General features: G+C 29.2%; 1 protein-coding gene across 2 annotated transcripts; it reads right to left on the bottom strand.

Annotated features, from left to right (window-relative positions):
* Positions 1-1483: 1483 nt before the first annotated feature.
* LOC126865208 (uncharacterized) lies at positions 1484-15470 on the bottom strand. Of its 2 annotated transcripts, none has more exons than XM_050617453.1 (3): positions 15348-15470; positions 5104-5309; positions 1484-3653 (listed from the first exon to the last, which is right to left on the bottom strand). In XM_050617453.1, exons 2-3 carry the CDS (start codon positions 5282-5284, stop codon positions 2938-2940), a joined length of 897 nt encoding a protein of 298 aa, XP_050473410.1. In that variant the 5' UTR covers positions 5285-5309; positions 15348-15470; the 3' UTR covers positions 1484-2937. The 2 variants fall into 2 exon arrangements, with proteins under 2 accessions (XP_050473410.1, XP_050473409.1); XM_050617452.1 differs by having other exon boundaries at positions 15338-15455.
* Positions 15471-16925: the final 1455 nt, after the last annotated feature.

Raw genomic sequence — 16925 nt, 5'->3', positions numbered from 1 at the left:
TTACAGGAATTTCCCGTGACACCACGATGAAATGCTAAATAACTATTCCATGTTGTTATGTCCAGGAACCTACTATAAATCATAATCCATCCCTCGGTCATACTTATTCGGACCCGCAATAAACTTGAAGAACCATTATTGAGATTTAGCATTTTCTATTTTACTATCAAGGCCCTTAATTGCTATCAAACATATTTCAAGTCGAAACTTTCCTTAGGGTTATTGTTCCTTAAGGTAAAACACGCAAAAGCAGGTTTTTCTCATGTTCGACAGCCACTGATGGGAGGTGCACATAATAGATCTATATTTCATGTATAAATAAAATTATTTTTATATGTTTTATACTGCATTAATTTCGTTACATCATTGTAGTAACGATGGAAATAATAACAAATTTATTACTCTTGACATTTGTTTAAATCATGTGTTTCTACATGTGTTTTAACCTGTTAACTCAGTGTTATCATCGTTTCAACCACCTCTATTCTCTTAACCGAAATAGGGGATCGACTGATTCGTGGCGTCGATTATCGTATCGTAATTGCTACCGCGTCTCTCCGCGAACGGTCGAACATGTACAGAAAATTTTGAAAAAAGCGTTTGATTGAAAGCGCGAAGGAAAAAATAAAAGTCACCTTCTACAACTTTATTATATGGGGCTGTAATGAAAATTTAAACAACACATTTTGAAGAGTTATGTACATACTATTAGTCAGCTATATACATTCTGAAAAGTTCATTGAAATCGGTTAACGTTGCTATGAGCCAGAAACGGTTAAAAATGATGAAAATTGCAGTTTTCTACTATCCATCGGCTTTTAATTGTAACATATCCACATTTTAGTCCATATTTTGATGCTGTATAAATTGATAAGATCAATTAAGCGGAAAATAGTAATTTGTGATTTAATGAATATACATGTATGTACTCGTATATACTATGCTATGTTATATATCGTATGTACTCGTATAATTATAATATATTTAAACGGCATCGTAAACAATGAGTCAGACACTCTTTTGTTTCAAATCATCCATAACAGAAATTTTGCCTACAGTTAGCAAATAGGAGAGCTTGTGAAAATGAATAATGTATTTGTTGAAGAGATGACCAATGTCTCAAAGTGTGTATAATGACGTCACTGCCCTTCGACTTACCTTTAGCATTGTCACGAACACTTTTGATGTAAGTTACAGAATCTTTTTTATGAATAAAAATGTTAATACTTTTGAGAGTAATTCTATTATTATTCGATTATGTTCCAAGAGCTGTGAATTTTTTTATGGATTGTAATAATAAGAAAAGATGAAACAAAAAAAATATATGCAAATATTCAACAATCTGTGATCAAGAATTCTCTTAATATATATCAAAAACAAAAAGTTAAAGGTATTCTCATAATATAAACAAAAAACATGGTATTCAAAAAGGAATCGTTCTTGCATATGTGGGTGGGTATACAACATGCAAACACACTATGTATTCAGGATACATTGGAACAGTGAAATTTATTTACAAATAAGAGAGATTAACAGAAATACATATAGTAAGGTTAGGACAATGTTTTTTTCTGGCACACTATGTTGTGATTTGACTCTTGACTATAAAAGAAAGAGTAGAAATGAAATTAATTCTTCGCTTAATTTTATATACAGGGTGGTTGGTAACTGGTGGTACAAGCGGAAAGGGGGTGATTCTACGCGAAAAAAGAAGTCGAAAATATCGAATAAAAATTTTTTTTTTTAATTTTTTCCATTGAGACAACGATCTACAGTGAGATCTGTTGTAACTTACCGCACGCGTCCGAGCGAAAATTCAAAGTCGATTTTCTCGAAAACAGAACCTCAAACGAAAAATTTTTATTCTATATTTTCGACTTCTTTTTTCGCGTAGAATCATCCCCTTTCCGCTTGTACCACCAGTTACCAACCACCCTGTATATAAGTACTATACGGTTTTATTTTACGTAAAATTTGCGAAAACGAAATATTGATTATTCAACAAGGTATTGAACATATTACATACATAAGTTACGTTCTATTTGCTAACTTTGATTAAATACTATGTATTAGTCGAAAGTATACTTTTGCTTCTCCATTGATAAATTTTAACATTTACTGTTTGCTCTATTTGAAAAATGCATTTTCATATCAAGAAAAACAAACAATTAGTACTTAATATTTAAAAAACAACGACGACGAGGAAATAAGTGTTTGTCTATACAATTATTAAAAAAATATCAAGTTTCAAAGATTCACGTTCTGCTATTTTAACTAATGTTATTTAATATCTCTTTAACTAATGAGTGATTCAACAATATTTTATTAAAAATATGATTTTCTAATTTTAAAGTAGACAATAAATAGGAAGAAACTCTTAACTTATCTTTCGCCTTCAGAAAAATTACAGAATTATAATCGAAAGTCCAATAAAATTTACAATTATATAGTTTCTCGATAATACTGTATAAACTAGTGTACGTAAAATAATAAATATGTGCGCTGTAATAAGTATATCTGCGTGTACTCGCTGGTATCGTATTCGTGCGTACATATGTATATGCGTATATTTATATTATACGCGTATAGCATGACTTTTAATACATACAAAAACTCTCTGCATATGTTATATATTCCTGGGTATATAAAATAAGCGATAATCCGATTGAAATTGTATTTCCATGATATTGCCAATGTATTTCTACTACATAAATAATTTTATACAAATATCTGTATTATTCGTGTAATGTGAATATATCGTTGTTTCTGTTGCACCTATGCACTGTCAATTAAAAGTGATCGAATATTCAAATAGTACATATAATACAAACAACATCTGCAGGATCATTAGGAACAAATGACAGTCAATTGATCGAAAGTAAATGGTAAATAACGAGGGAATATTCTCATATTTGAGTTATAAATATTCATTCTTGTTCAGAGGACGTGTTTCTCAGAGTGTTCACGGATGGAAACCTTCTTGCTATGAACAGATTGTTCTTGGAAATTTTCCGTATCGGACATATTTTCGTTGATCAATGCCCTGAGGGCAGCTGCCCTGCGTTCTCTTTTTGCCTGTCTCTCTGCAAGCTCTTCCATTTCAGACTCAAGGTCGTTCAAACGAGCTTTGGTTTGCATAGCCCTTGTCGCAGCAGCATTAGCGGACACTGAACTTTCGTCCTCGTTAATTAATTTCGACCATTTCGTAAGCATTGGTTTACTCTCTTCTAATCGATCGGTTTCGTCAAACAGCTTCGAACGTCTTTTAAACGTAGTTTCTGCCTCTTCGCTAATTGATTTTATGTCTTGCAGATTTTTCCTTGAACTGAGAATATTATCAACTTGATCCTGTCCTTGACGTAGGCGTCGTGGTTTTCTTAATACAGCATCGACCTCATCCTCTAACCCGAACGTGGCCAGTTTCGCTTTCAGATGTTGCGTCGTCGCTACGACATCGTTGGCAAAATTTTCAGCGAATCGACGTCGACTGCGCTGGCCACGGCTGTCGTAGACAATATCCTCGTCTTCGGGGAACAAGTTGTCGGTAGTCAAGGAAGGTAGTGGCAATTGGGAAGCGCGAATGGAAGGGTCTAATTCAAGGTCAAGGTCACGCCCAAAGGAAGTGTTGCGAGGACCAGAGAGGTCATGCGTGCCTGTAAAAACCGATATCTCAACATATGTACACTATTACACTTATACATATGTAGGTATGTATTATATTTGACTAATGAAAAAATAAATGTCATCTGAATTGAAACTCTCTTTAAAAGTCCACCATTTTACTGCAATGAAACCGCTTTTAGGTCGATGTAAGTACGCTGCCATTCGCTGCGTAATAGAATAAATAATCGACAAGTAGATATCGATAAACGGTTTAATTATAATTACGTTCAATTACGTTACAATTTATCGATTGCGGATTCATAGTTTATTTCTATATTTACTCTTTTCCGATAAATAAGCTTGGTAACAAGGATTGTTACAGTTTCAAGTAACAACTTTCTAATGGGATACAAATGGGAAACAATTATTTATTAAAATATGTACTTAAATAGAATCGGTATGTCAAATATTTGTTACTATGTTCGTAAACAAAATATTCAATGATTAAATTCGATATTTGTCTGGAGAGAGAGCTACTTATATTTCATTTTATTTTATATCATATACTTAAATTGAGTGTTTCGTAAAATCTATTGATTTTCTCCTATTACATGCATATAAATTGACATAAAAAGATAGCAAAATCAACAAATGAAGAACATAAATTAATATGAGTGAATTTCAATAACATACGATATAAATACATTATAATGTGTAATCAATGCTTGTAATTAATGATGATGTTTTCATTGTCGGTAATAATGATATATATCGTTCTTTTCAAATTTTGAATAATTTTTTTTTTAAATATCCGTAAACGAAATTGAAAATGTGATCTCGACATGCTCATAATGTAGGTTATTTATCACACATATCTATGTAATAAACACATATATTAGCTTGGTTCTATGTAATTTTACAATAGCACAGGTAATGTTATTCCATTTCTGTAACAAGAACTGAAGTTAAACTAAATTAATATATTTTATCTTTAGCTTAAAATATATAAAGGAACAGAATACACGAGCAATTTAAAATTGGAAAAAATAGTAATTAATATTTTATTCATATGTGGAACCTAAGTGATAAAAAATTAAGTTTCATTTTCTCACTTTTATACGAAGAAAAAAACGTTTAAATAACAGAAGTTCGTATCATGTCACAGGAGATAATAAATCATTAGACGTTGCAGCTTTATGTCACGATTTTATTTTATTTTATTATTGGGGCAAAGATTTTCTTACGATGACCCTCTATAGAGTAAAATTTTGTTGTGGCTGTAACAGCAGATGTATAGAACAGTACATTCGATTCATTTCACATCAGGACTTGGATCGGACATGCCACTCATTAATTACCAATATAATGAAAAATAATTCAGCATTTTCTTACTGACAATGAAAAGAGTTATTGACTACTACGGTTGTAATAGTTAAGGAGAAAGGGATTAGGATAAATTCACCCCTTAAAACCATTTTGGAAAACGACTGAAGATGTTACCGATGTCGCCTCGGCGGGCTGCGATCTCGTCAGCCAATGAAGTTCTTGGTTCAGAGAAAAGCGGTCGAGAACTGTATTTTCGATCCAAGTGGTCGACCATTGGCTTATAATATGATTCTCCTTTGTCATAGTTGCATCCATATACGCGTGTACGCGGCCTGCTAAGGATTGGCCTTGACATCTTGACAGAACTATTTCTTCGCTACCTGAAATTCCAAAGATTTATCATAAATAAATTGTTAAGTAGCTAACGATTCTGTAAGTGTTCGCAAAGAGCACCTCTTTGCAGTAAAATGACCTCTATACACCTTGACATATTTTGTTTTTTTTTTATTTATTTATTAAAATTACAATCAATTCTCGCGTTGAGAATTTTCAGTAATTTTTCTGGCGTGGCGCAGTGACATGGCTGATTATTTATGATAAGTTAATACTTATTATAGATAAGTATAATTTATAAGTAAGTATTATAAATAAGTAGATATTACTTGATTTATATAACTAATTGAATCTAGCGTTTAGGTCTAGCGGGTAGTGCCCCTTCAGCCTGCGAATCTGGTCCGTCGTATCAAGTAGTCCAGTGATTAGGGGGTTTCGGTGTTTGTTGATTCTTTTGCTATATCTGTCGCTATATTTTGCTATTTCCTCTTTGACTGTGGGTATCTTGAGGTCGCGATGTATTGTTTCGTTGGTAACATACCAAGGTGCATCTATTAAGGATCTTAGCGTGACGTATTTTGTGATGCGTATTTTTCGTAGACCTAAGAGTATGACCTTCGATACTGTGAGGGTAGGAGTAAATTATGGTTATCTGTGAAAGAACAAGAGAGAGAGAGAGAGAGAGAGAAAGAGAGAGATGTGAAAAATATGAAAAGAGCATTAGTAAAAGGAAGAGGCAGGGTAGTGTCGGATTTACCGACTAAAACCGTACGGTGTCCAATCTGACGCTTAACAGGAGTGCCCCAAGACCTCAAGTAAGAGACTATTCAAAGATTATTTTAAAAGAAGAATGTATTTATTTGACCATTTTATGGTAGGGGATACACTACTGAAGTAGAAATATTTGAATGGAAAGAGAGAGAAGAGCCGAAGAAGATACAGAATAAGTGAAATAGTACCTTAATTAGTATAGTTCTGAAAGATATTAAAATACAGAGGATTAGAATCAGGACAGATTTAAGAGCAATAAATTTTGAGTTAATGTTAGGTGATGAAATAAAGGAGCTTATGCTAGTAGAGGAATGTTTAAAAGAAAGAAGAGAAAAGAGCATAGTTACAAAGCAGAATACCTGAATAGAAATTGGTATAATCAGTTGAGTATAGTACGGAAAAAAATAAGAGGAAGAATATATATTAGGAATACTAATAAAGGGAGCGAGGATGAATAGGAAAAAGTAGGCATAAATGCAGGGTACGATATAACAAAATAAAGTTTAAGTACAATGAAGAAGACTAAAGAGAAAACACCCCATTGTATCCCGTCATACAAACACATACAGAGTATAGGTAGACCAAGGTACCTGAAAAAGGACTCAGAAACAGGCAATGTCCTACTGGACAAATTGTAAAATTTGAATAAATAAATAAAAGAAACAGGCAGGCAAAGTTTGGGAAGGCAAGATGTGGAAATTTAGAAAAAGAAAATAATTACTAAAGGGAAGAAAAGAACAAGGCACGTAAAATATGTGAGCTAGAAATAGGATAGTTAAAATTTAAGACATATAGTGGAAGATTGTATACGTATGAGCAGAACAAAATTAACGTTAGAGGAAATGTTAGGAAATGAAAGATCAGAGGTGATGGAAGGTGATGGGAGGGTTGAGAAGCGTGGTACGATTAAGGAAAGATAAAAAAAAAAAGAAAAAATAAGCCAAAGGAATTACGTACATTGTTACAGAATTATGCAGTATTATGATCATATGTTTCTAATTTTAGCCTCAGTTCTAGTTTTCGATTTAATCTTAAGTTATCATAAGTATGGAGAGAGTGGGTGGATGAATAAGTATATCGTACTATAGTTATTGTAAACCAAGTCTATTTCTACTTCTTGACCGCCAAATTGAAATCAAATATCCATCTATACAACTATCTATCTATCTATCATAAAATCTGGTAACTTTGGTCAATTTGGCTTCTGAATCATTTTTTTTTTTGTTCATTGTCTTCTTGTGTCTGGGCTGCCGATAGAATATAAAAAGTTTGGAGAGTCCTATACCTTTGCACATAAATAAGCGCTACTGGATTTCGATCTATATCCGACATTAAACTGATTTTATACCGAGTACGAATAAAACTAACTAAATCAAGTAGATCAAGGATATGTCGTATATCAAGAACAAGTTTCATGGAAAGTGCGTTTTATACACTTTTCAATCAATTGAAAGCTAACTAAACTAAATTTCTTGATTACTTTCGCACGAGCCATCGTTTAGTGACCATTTAATGACAATTTAAAAAAATAGTACGTAAGGACACAAACATGAAATGTGCAGTATTATTAGGTTTTCCGAAAAGTTTCTTTCGTTTTATAAGAAAATAGTAGACGCACAATGTTTTTTGTTTTATATTAGTTTATTAAATTATGTACGAACATAGTAATAGAAATAGAACGAAATGGATCATACCTAATTCAATAAAATAATATAAAACAGAAATTGTTGTTCATCTATTATCACCTTATGAAACGAAAGAAACTTTTCGGACAACCTAATACATATGTCGGGAAATGATAGCTGCTACTCTCAAGTAGCAAATAGGAAAATATTGGTTTGCTAAATATTGGCTATTGGTCTTAATAAAATGAATAAAACACATAATATTAATACAAAAATACTATGCTGTGTCTGATAAGGATTCTTATTTAATGCGAAATTTTTATAGATAATTACAGTAATCTTTCATAATAAAGGATTCAAATTCGCCAAAACACGGACATCAATTCTACGATCGTGTGACTACATCTACAAGAACACGTCAAATATAACAATGTCTGTACCGATAGATTGGCGGATGTCATAGTCATACTTGTCCATCGTCGCCGTTGTGTTATACGGATGTGTGATTGCTCGTCAAATTCTAATGCATTGCATCACTCCGAAGTTTAATGACACTGTATCAATATCGGATCTTGTTCTCTAATCAAGACAGTACATAGTAATTCTTGTATCGATGCAAATCGCAACGAATCTACACATATAAGCCTCTCAGAAGCCAAACTGATTAAACTCCACTTTTATGGAGTTTTCATTTTCATTATTCAGAAACATAATCACCGTGAAACTTCCTTGAAAAATGTATAAATTACTTCCATGAATTTATTTGCCTAAAGGAAACCGTATAAACAATCATAAATTCCAATGTGAGTTTTAAAAAATATCATTTACAATGTTTTCATATTTTTTTTTTTACATTTTCAATGCATGCAACATGTAGAACGCAACATTTAGCATATGTAGATTGCTTTAGAAGACTACACTACACTTTGCTACAGCAGAAGGATATACATACACTACTGAACACAAGTACTTGGACACTTGCTGCAAGCCAATTAAAACATTGATATTTTTATTATATCTTCAAGATTATGATAGAAGAATGTTTCTCTACTGCTAACTATTTACTTCTTGCTATAACTGAAACTGAATGTTCTGCTAAATTGAAACTGAAACGAGGATTATGTTTGGATCAATCAATTTCATATTTATCTCTAATATATAGTTCACACTTCATAAAATCTATATAAACTTTTAGAATGTGGTTTGAAACGCGTGTTCTAATTGTTGTAACAATAAAGTGTCAACGCTGAAGAGATACATTTAAAGTCACTTAACTTTGGTGTTTCCGTAAAAGCAATTTTCATTTATTTTCAATTATTGCTCTTTTATTTAAGAAACAAAAGAGACAACTGCAAAATTCAAGGCGTGTGTTACTTAGAAATATATCCTTTATGATGTAGATATGTATGTGAAAAGAAAAATGATCCACGCTGTACAAATTTTGATCAACTTTTATCGTTTACATAAATAAATTTCTACTTTATTTTACTATATTTTTTTTACTATTTCCGAGATAAACATTCAAATAAATTGCATCCTGAAAATTATAATATAAATTTATATTTTTAGTTACGCGGTTATCTGTTTACTTATATGGTTTTTTAGATAAAAATGAACTCTTCAATTGCCTGCGTGTATGTACTACCCTGTATTTATTCTATAGTATGTATAAGCACATTATTCTAATGCTTCACTTTTCATTTTTTGATTGTTTTTAACAGACTTTTCACTGAAAAAGCGTTTCATATAATGTTTTGTTAATTTTACTGCCATAATGTCAAGAAAAAGGTAAATACACATTTTGTTTTGAGTTTACATATAGAATTTATTAATACTTTTCTGATATTTCAGTTTGTACGTGTAGAGTCGGCGATAAAAAAATTTGGACATTGTACAATTTTAATTTCTAAGCTCTATATTTTCAGTAAATGTACAAGGACCAACAAAAACGTATTACATCACGTTACATTACGCTATTATTAGTGATTATTTATTCTTGTCTAAATATTAATATAAGCACTAAAAGAAAGTGAATTTTTATGTCAGAAAAAGTTTCGGACACTAATACTAAAATTACTATAATACTAAATACTAAATTAATAATACTAAAAATACATGTAAAATTAATCAGATGATACATATAAAACTAAAACCAATAATGATTATTCACTAAAATTTAATATTTAGTTGGGTATGCTATATGCTTGATGATATGGTGTTTTGTAATAGTGAAAATAAGTTTTTTTAAATAATCAATACTGCTTTGTTTCCTTTTTTTTAAACGTTTTTGAATTGTTTTTTAACGTATCCGTCATTTTACGAATTGACCTTTTCTATTCGTAGTGATATATTACTAACTATCGTATTTCAAAACTTGTATATTCTCTTTTGCTATTCATTCTGAATAAATGAGTAACGAAACTAATGCACATTTGCAATCCGATGTGTTCACCCTTGTTTTTCTTTACTGAGAAATTTCTGAATGGATATTTTGCGTCTGGAACTTTTTGTGACATAGAAATTCGCTCTTTTTCAATATTTCTTTTAAAATTTAGACAACAATAAATAATAACTCAAAAATTCTTTTTCTGCTATTATCTATGTAGTATAGTGTAACATAATGTAATACATTTTTGTTGGTCCTTGTACATTTACTGAAAATATAAAACTTAGAAATTAAAATTGTGCAATGTGCAAATGTTTTTGTGACCGGTTGTCTTTGAAATCTAGTAACGCCTCTGTCTTTACTTACTACGCAAGATACTGAATACTAATACAATACAGTACATAATATTGATATTATGACTCTAGCGTGTTGCTGTTTGTATTATTCGTTTATTTCAACTTTTACTGTTAAGTCAAATTTGTTTACTATTCACTTTCCAGTGAACTTCTTCATTTAATGAAATATAGTAAACAAATTTATCCTGGAAGAATGTGAGGTAACAGGGGGATCAAAGGGACTGGAAGAGACACTAAAGGAGACAGGAGAGGGGCTAGCAGTGCTGAAAGAGATAATGGAGAAAAGAAGAGAATACAGCTAGAATCAAAGGCCAAAGAACGACAGGCAGAAGGGTTAAGGCAATATAACAAAGTGCAATGTAACATATTATTACATCGTATTACAAGGTAGCATAAGTGTACTGTAAGGTGACTTAAGTAGTAATGTAAGAAAGTATGTAAACCGGAAGTCGTCCAAAGCCGAAAGGCAGGGACTAAGTTTAATAAATAATAGTAAACAAATTTATCTTATTCAAAGAAAAATATAAAATTAGATATAAAAAATGGTAATAAAAAATAATTAAAATTTCATTAAAAATAAACAAATACTTATATAAAGAATATTTTACATATATTTTAAAACAAATTCTCGAAACCTGTTGTTTTTATGAATAGAGATAATAAATGACAAAAGATTGTAACATAATCTGAGCTATGGAAATTGGAGGGTTAATATTGCGCAAAAGATGTAAAAATAGTAAGAAGAGAATAATGAGAATGGGATACTTTTTTGAATTGTAAAAACAACAAAAATTGTTCATTTAGTGGAATATTAAACAAATATACACTATACCTAAGTATTAAAATCTGAGACACAAATACTTTTGTATTTCTATTGTATAATCTTAAATTAAGATACAATACGTTATACGTATACATGGCAGGTTGCCAGATCATTTCATTTTCACGTATAATTTTCCAGTTGGCAATGTATAACGGCGTCGCATCATTAAATAGTTGGAAATGTGTAATTAGACGTTAAACCAAAAAACTATTTTCATCAAACTAAATTATAAAACGAATAGGCTCTGTTGAGAAACACTACAAAGGAATTAAAATTTCTCAATTATTTTATTCCAAGCATGTATTTCACCATTTGTATTATATTTTGAAAACAACTTTTTCGGAATAAGCAAAGTAAAAAATGTTAAAAATTTTTTTTGTAATATCACCTAACTACAAATAACATATTACTGATTAATTGAAGATAATGATAATTTCGAATTGAAGTTGTTCCTTTCCTGTTGCCTTTTTTGTTATTTAATCTTTTTATTTTAAGCAATTTTTCAATGGAAAATGTATGAAATACTAAATTCCTCGTGTAATGTTGCTATAGAGTTTCTAGCATGAGTAACCAGTAAATTGGAACAAGAGAGCAACTATAAGTTGGTCAAAAATAGACCATGTCTAATTTGGTGTCCGTGAACTGAACTGGCACATAGTACTCTCAAGTCCCGGACGACCGCCTTCAATTACGAAGTATGTCTGACCTTATTGTTTTTTTCAGATTTATCTCTTTTATTCTTATTATTCTCTCGATTTATTTATTTATTTCTATATTTTTCTTCCCCTAAATCAATCATTTCGTTTCTGTTTTACGTAAGAATCAACAAGAAATATAGTATTTTCGCTTTCGTAAGTATATTTCATTTACTTTCAAATCAATTAAAGTGATAGGATATATACCGTATTTGCAGCTCGATATCAAGGTATTGATTTTTTATATCAAATATTCAATTCCTATATTGACTCAACAATACAAATAAACGTAAATTCATACACAACTAGATATTATCTAAACTCAATGATTACTTCGGAGGCATATATGTTCTGTTATGTTGTAAAAGATATATCGCTATGATCAGAATTTTAATTTAAAGTATATTTTAAGTAAGATATATTTAATACGCATTTAAAATATAAATTTATGTTATAGAGTGTTATGGCAATAATATATATAATATAGAAGTATTTGTATGTATACATATGATACTATATTTTCATATATTATATCTGAAAACATTGAGTTATTGAAATGTACGAATGGTGCAATGAATACTTACTTACTTATATTACTATCTTTAATTATTATTGTATCTAATAATTGTAGTACATACTTTTTTTAAATTTATATGCTTCAAGTTCTATCACATACTGTTAAATTATATTTATTGGAATAAATATTTAATTATCACAGTATATATAATGTATCAAATCTAAAATATTTATTCTGAAAAGATAGATATAATACATAACTAACAAAATTTCTAATTCAATTTTTGCAACATTAAAATAGCTTGATCTATCATGAACTATCAGGAGTAGTTTGTAATGGTTTATAATAATGATATACGTCAATTATTTTGTTATATATTTATAATGTTATATATTTTTAAATACGTTATACATTCATATTTTATAATATGGAAGATATATTTGTCCTCAATCTCTTTAAGAATTGTTTTCTTTCTTTGCTCATATTTTATGCTTTCACAAAAAAATTACGTACTACGAATAGTATATTACGTATATATATTAATATAAAATCACAATGAAATTTCTGAGAAACTTAAAGTTAAATATAAGATGTATGCACGCATAAACCAAGTTATTATAATCGATTCAGTTCAAACGTAATTGTAGTATTACAAGATTTTGATATGCAACGAATAAAAAAAAGATATAAAATTGATATGATTCAATCAACTTGTAAACATTTTACATTGCTTCTATGTAATTACTATTTAAGTATACAAAATGTCAAAATCAGTATTAAATATTTCGTAATTTGTAACATTTACGTAATGTCATAGAAACAACATAAACAAGTAAATTTCAACTACACAAGTAGTCAAACTAATCAAAACATACTTAAACTAGAGTTATACAAGATAACTATCATAAGTAGATAACACGATGTATGTTTTCAAAAAACACTCCTTTCACATTTACAACAAAACAGAACATGAGGTCCCTGATAATTTATTAAAACATGTATAAGAAACAAGAATAAAAAATGCCATATTATGTAAATAGCAAGTAAAACATACAAAATTAAAGTCTAGAACTAAATTTTTTTCTAATACAACCAGGTATGAAACATTATATTTCAATTTCTTAAAAACTAGCTAATATAATATTTTTCTGATCTGTTCTCATAATAAATCTACCCATATACATTCGATATGAAAAATACAGCAACATCTGTCTATAATTACTCTTCCAAGTAAAAATCGAATACTTCACTCAATTTTTTATTTTCTTACTTCGATAATATTAGGTTGTGTAACGTATTATAATTATTTAAATTTAGTATAACAATCACCAAAAAAGTTATGAAGAAATTAATGTTATTGAATCAGTTATTTAAACTAAACAAAAGTTTTACACTGCATGTCTATTTAAAAAATTTTACCGATTTTGGAGAATATATCACGTTTTGAAGAATATAAGTAATATACCTACTTGTAATTTTAACGTGATATTTATCGTCGTTTTTGTATGTAGTTATTTATATTTACGGTTTTACATATATTAAAAAAAAACAATTTTTATTTTCCAACTCTGTGTGACAAAATAAAATTGACTTGTCAATGAAGCTTAATAATGTTTATAATTATCAGCGGGCAATTACCAATTAAAGAAATATAAATTTAATATAAAATTAAGTATCTAATGCACAACAAAGTTACTTAAATAATATTTTGTTATGTTAAAAAGAACATTAAAACATTTATGAATTGAGAGAAATATTAAACATTTTAAAAACGTTTATCGATGTGTAATAACTATAGAAATTCTTCGTATTTTTATTTTTATTGTTATTTTTATCATCAATATTACTTTTATCATTATTATTCTTGTTAATATTATTAGTACGGTTGTTGTAATTGTCATTAATATTTTGTTATTTAATAATTTCAATAATTTTGTTATCATTCACATCGTAACTAACACAAGTCTTATAAAGGCATAATTATTTATTAAATTATGATGCATTTTTTTATGAAGTTTAATTTGAAACGAAGAGTAGGTACATACCTAAATAAGTACATACATATATTCAGTAGTGAGAGTGCGTTCGTTAACACGTTACGTAAGAACTACCAAATTTAGCTTGCAGACATAGTTTTAAAATAATGATATCGATTCCAAAATCATTTCAATCGAATCATTTTTTTATAATTTGCAACAAAAATAAGTATTTCAGATTTATTAACGACTTTCTATTTCAGCCATTATTGTCTACATTTCAAAAACCCTTATTATACATAATGCGGTTTTTAAGCGTATTTGAAATAACTAAGTGTAATCAGATGTTAGTTATAATATACAATTATTTAAAATGCCAAAACGAATTTCTTAAACATTTAAAAAAATATAATAAGTAATTCGAATTATTATAAAAATATATAAATATAACTAAATGAAATATTTTTTAATTTTTGATCAAATTTATTTAGCGTAAAATAGGTATCATAATAAAATTAAAAAATCGTGGAAGTTGTGAAATGTGATAAACAATAGAGATAAATGAAAATTAGGCTAATGAAAAAAGATCAGAAGAGAGTAACAATAGATAGCAACGTTTCTATTTTATACATGTCTTATGGTTATAACTTTCATCAGGCCCAAAAAAGCAAAGTTTTAAGGTAGATTAATATAGTATATTCACGTCAAAGTCAATACTAGCAATGTAGATATTATAGTATTGTCATTATTACCCTATCCGCGATTTTTAACTGAACACTTTTCACGAATGACACTGTACTAAATGCATTCAATGTTACTCGAATAAATCAATTTAATTTATATATATGTATATTCTAATAAGCATCACACAAGCATACATAAGTACAAAAAAATGTATGGCATTATAAAATTATAATATTTTGTACCTGAACTTACAGGGTATCCTATAAGACGTTATTTGCTCGGAAGTAGCGACACGACTCTCGCAGACGTTGTTACGTTCGTTATTTCCCACTGCTTTCAAGATCCTACCCCTTCCCCTTTATTCTGTTTCATCTAATATGTATTTCTCACTAATTTACTTGTACTCGATAAAAGTACACATCATCCATCACACATCCATCTAAGTATATTCGCGTTAATAATATGAAAAATAATAATTTAATAATATGAAATTTTGAATAATATGAAAAATGGCTTCCAAAAATATTACGTGCCATTTACGTAGCATCGTCAACATTATTTTTGTTAACAAAACTACTGATCCAAGTCATTTTAGCTTGAGGCATTTTACGCTCAAAGCTGCACATTATAAAAGAATTTGCTCATGTTAAGTACATAATACTAACAATAAGATGATATGACGTTATAGTATATAGTACATATAATAAGTATACATACTTGATAGGTGTATTATATATATACATATATAGATACATACTTTTATGGCACGCTTTTATGTATCTTCTAGAATTAGTGTATGACTAATACTAAACATATGTACATGTATTTGAAATCTAATGCGTGGTATTTTACACGTTTTCTATTACCAATGTATGACACATATGTTTATGTATTGTGATAGCGAGTATATAGTATCGAACAACTATTAATAATCGTACATGTATTGTAGAACTTCCAAGCAGAGTAATATTATAAATTGTGTATATATTTATATATACGTTCCAGAAAAAATCACAATTTTACTTTAAAAAGTGCAAAGCTAATTCGTGGTGCAAAGGTAATTTATTCATCCAACCTCCTAGAATTTCATGTTCAACTTTATCTAATTCTGTATTTATATTTCTTTAACTTGATTCACCTAACTTATTGGCTATTTATTATTAGTCATAGCAAAGTCAATATGCGTTTTACCTAAAGAGCTATATGCACTAAACAACCCAATCAAATTAGTCTTTTACGCAATATTAAATAATATCTGAAATTTTCTTACGCGATGCCGATATCGATAGATTGTATTACCTATATAATTCTTATATCATATATATCACCATACATATATATCATGTTCAGAGACGAATCCCATATATTTTTCATTCAAAATTTGTTGGACGGATTTTGTAAACAATTTGTAAACAATTTCCAAAGGTGACGAAAACAGGGTTTTGTATATAACAACGAATCTAATAATCGGATCGCAATAAAAATTGTATTTTTAGATAAAACAAATTTCGAATAAAAATTGCATTAAAAATGAGACGTCACGCGTTAGCATTGATTAATTCGTTGAGCCATAAATAAATAAGAACCATCCAAAATCGCACAATTTTCAGTCGTTAATTATTCATATGAAATTGAATATACAAAGTTTATAGTTTCACACTTTGTGAAAATGTAGTATTTTTTCATTCGTAAAAAGTGTGCAAAATTTCCCCAATATTTCACCCAATATTTACTAGTTTCTGCAAAAAGATATTTGGCAACTAAAAGGCGTCTTCGTAGAACTTAATTTCTACAATTTCCGGAAATTATGCTTAATAAATAAATTGATTT

This window comes from Bombus huntii, chromosome 4, assembly GCF_024542735.1.
Source record: "Bombus huntii isolate Logan2020A chromosome 4, iyBomHunt1.1, whole genome shotgun sequence".
Lineage (NCBI taxonomy): Eukaryota > Metazoa > Arthropoda > Insecta > Hymenoptera > Apidae > Bombus > Bombus huntii.
Note: the sequence above shows the minus strand (reverse complement) of the source record. Positions and strands in the feature narration are given on the sequence as shown.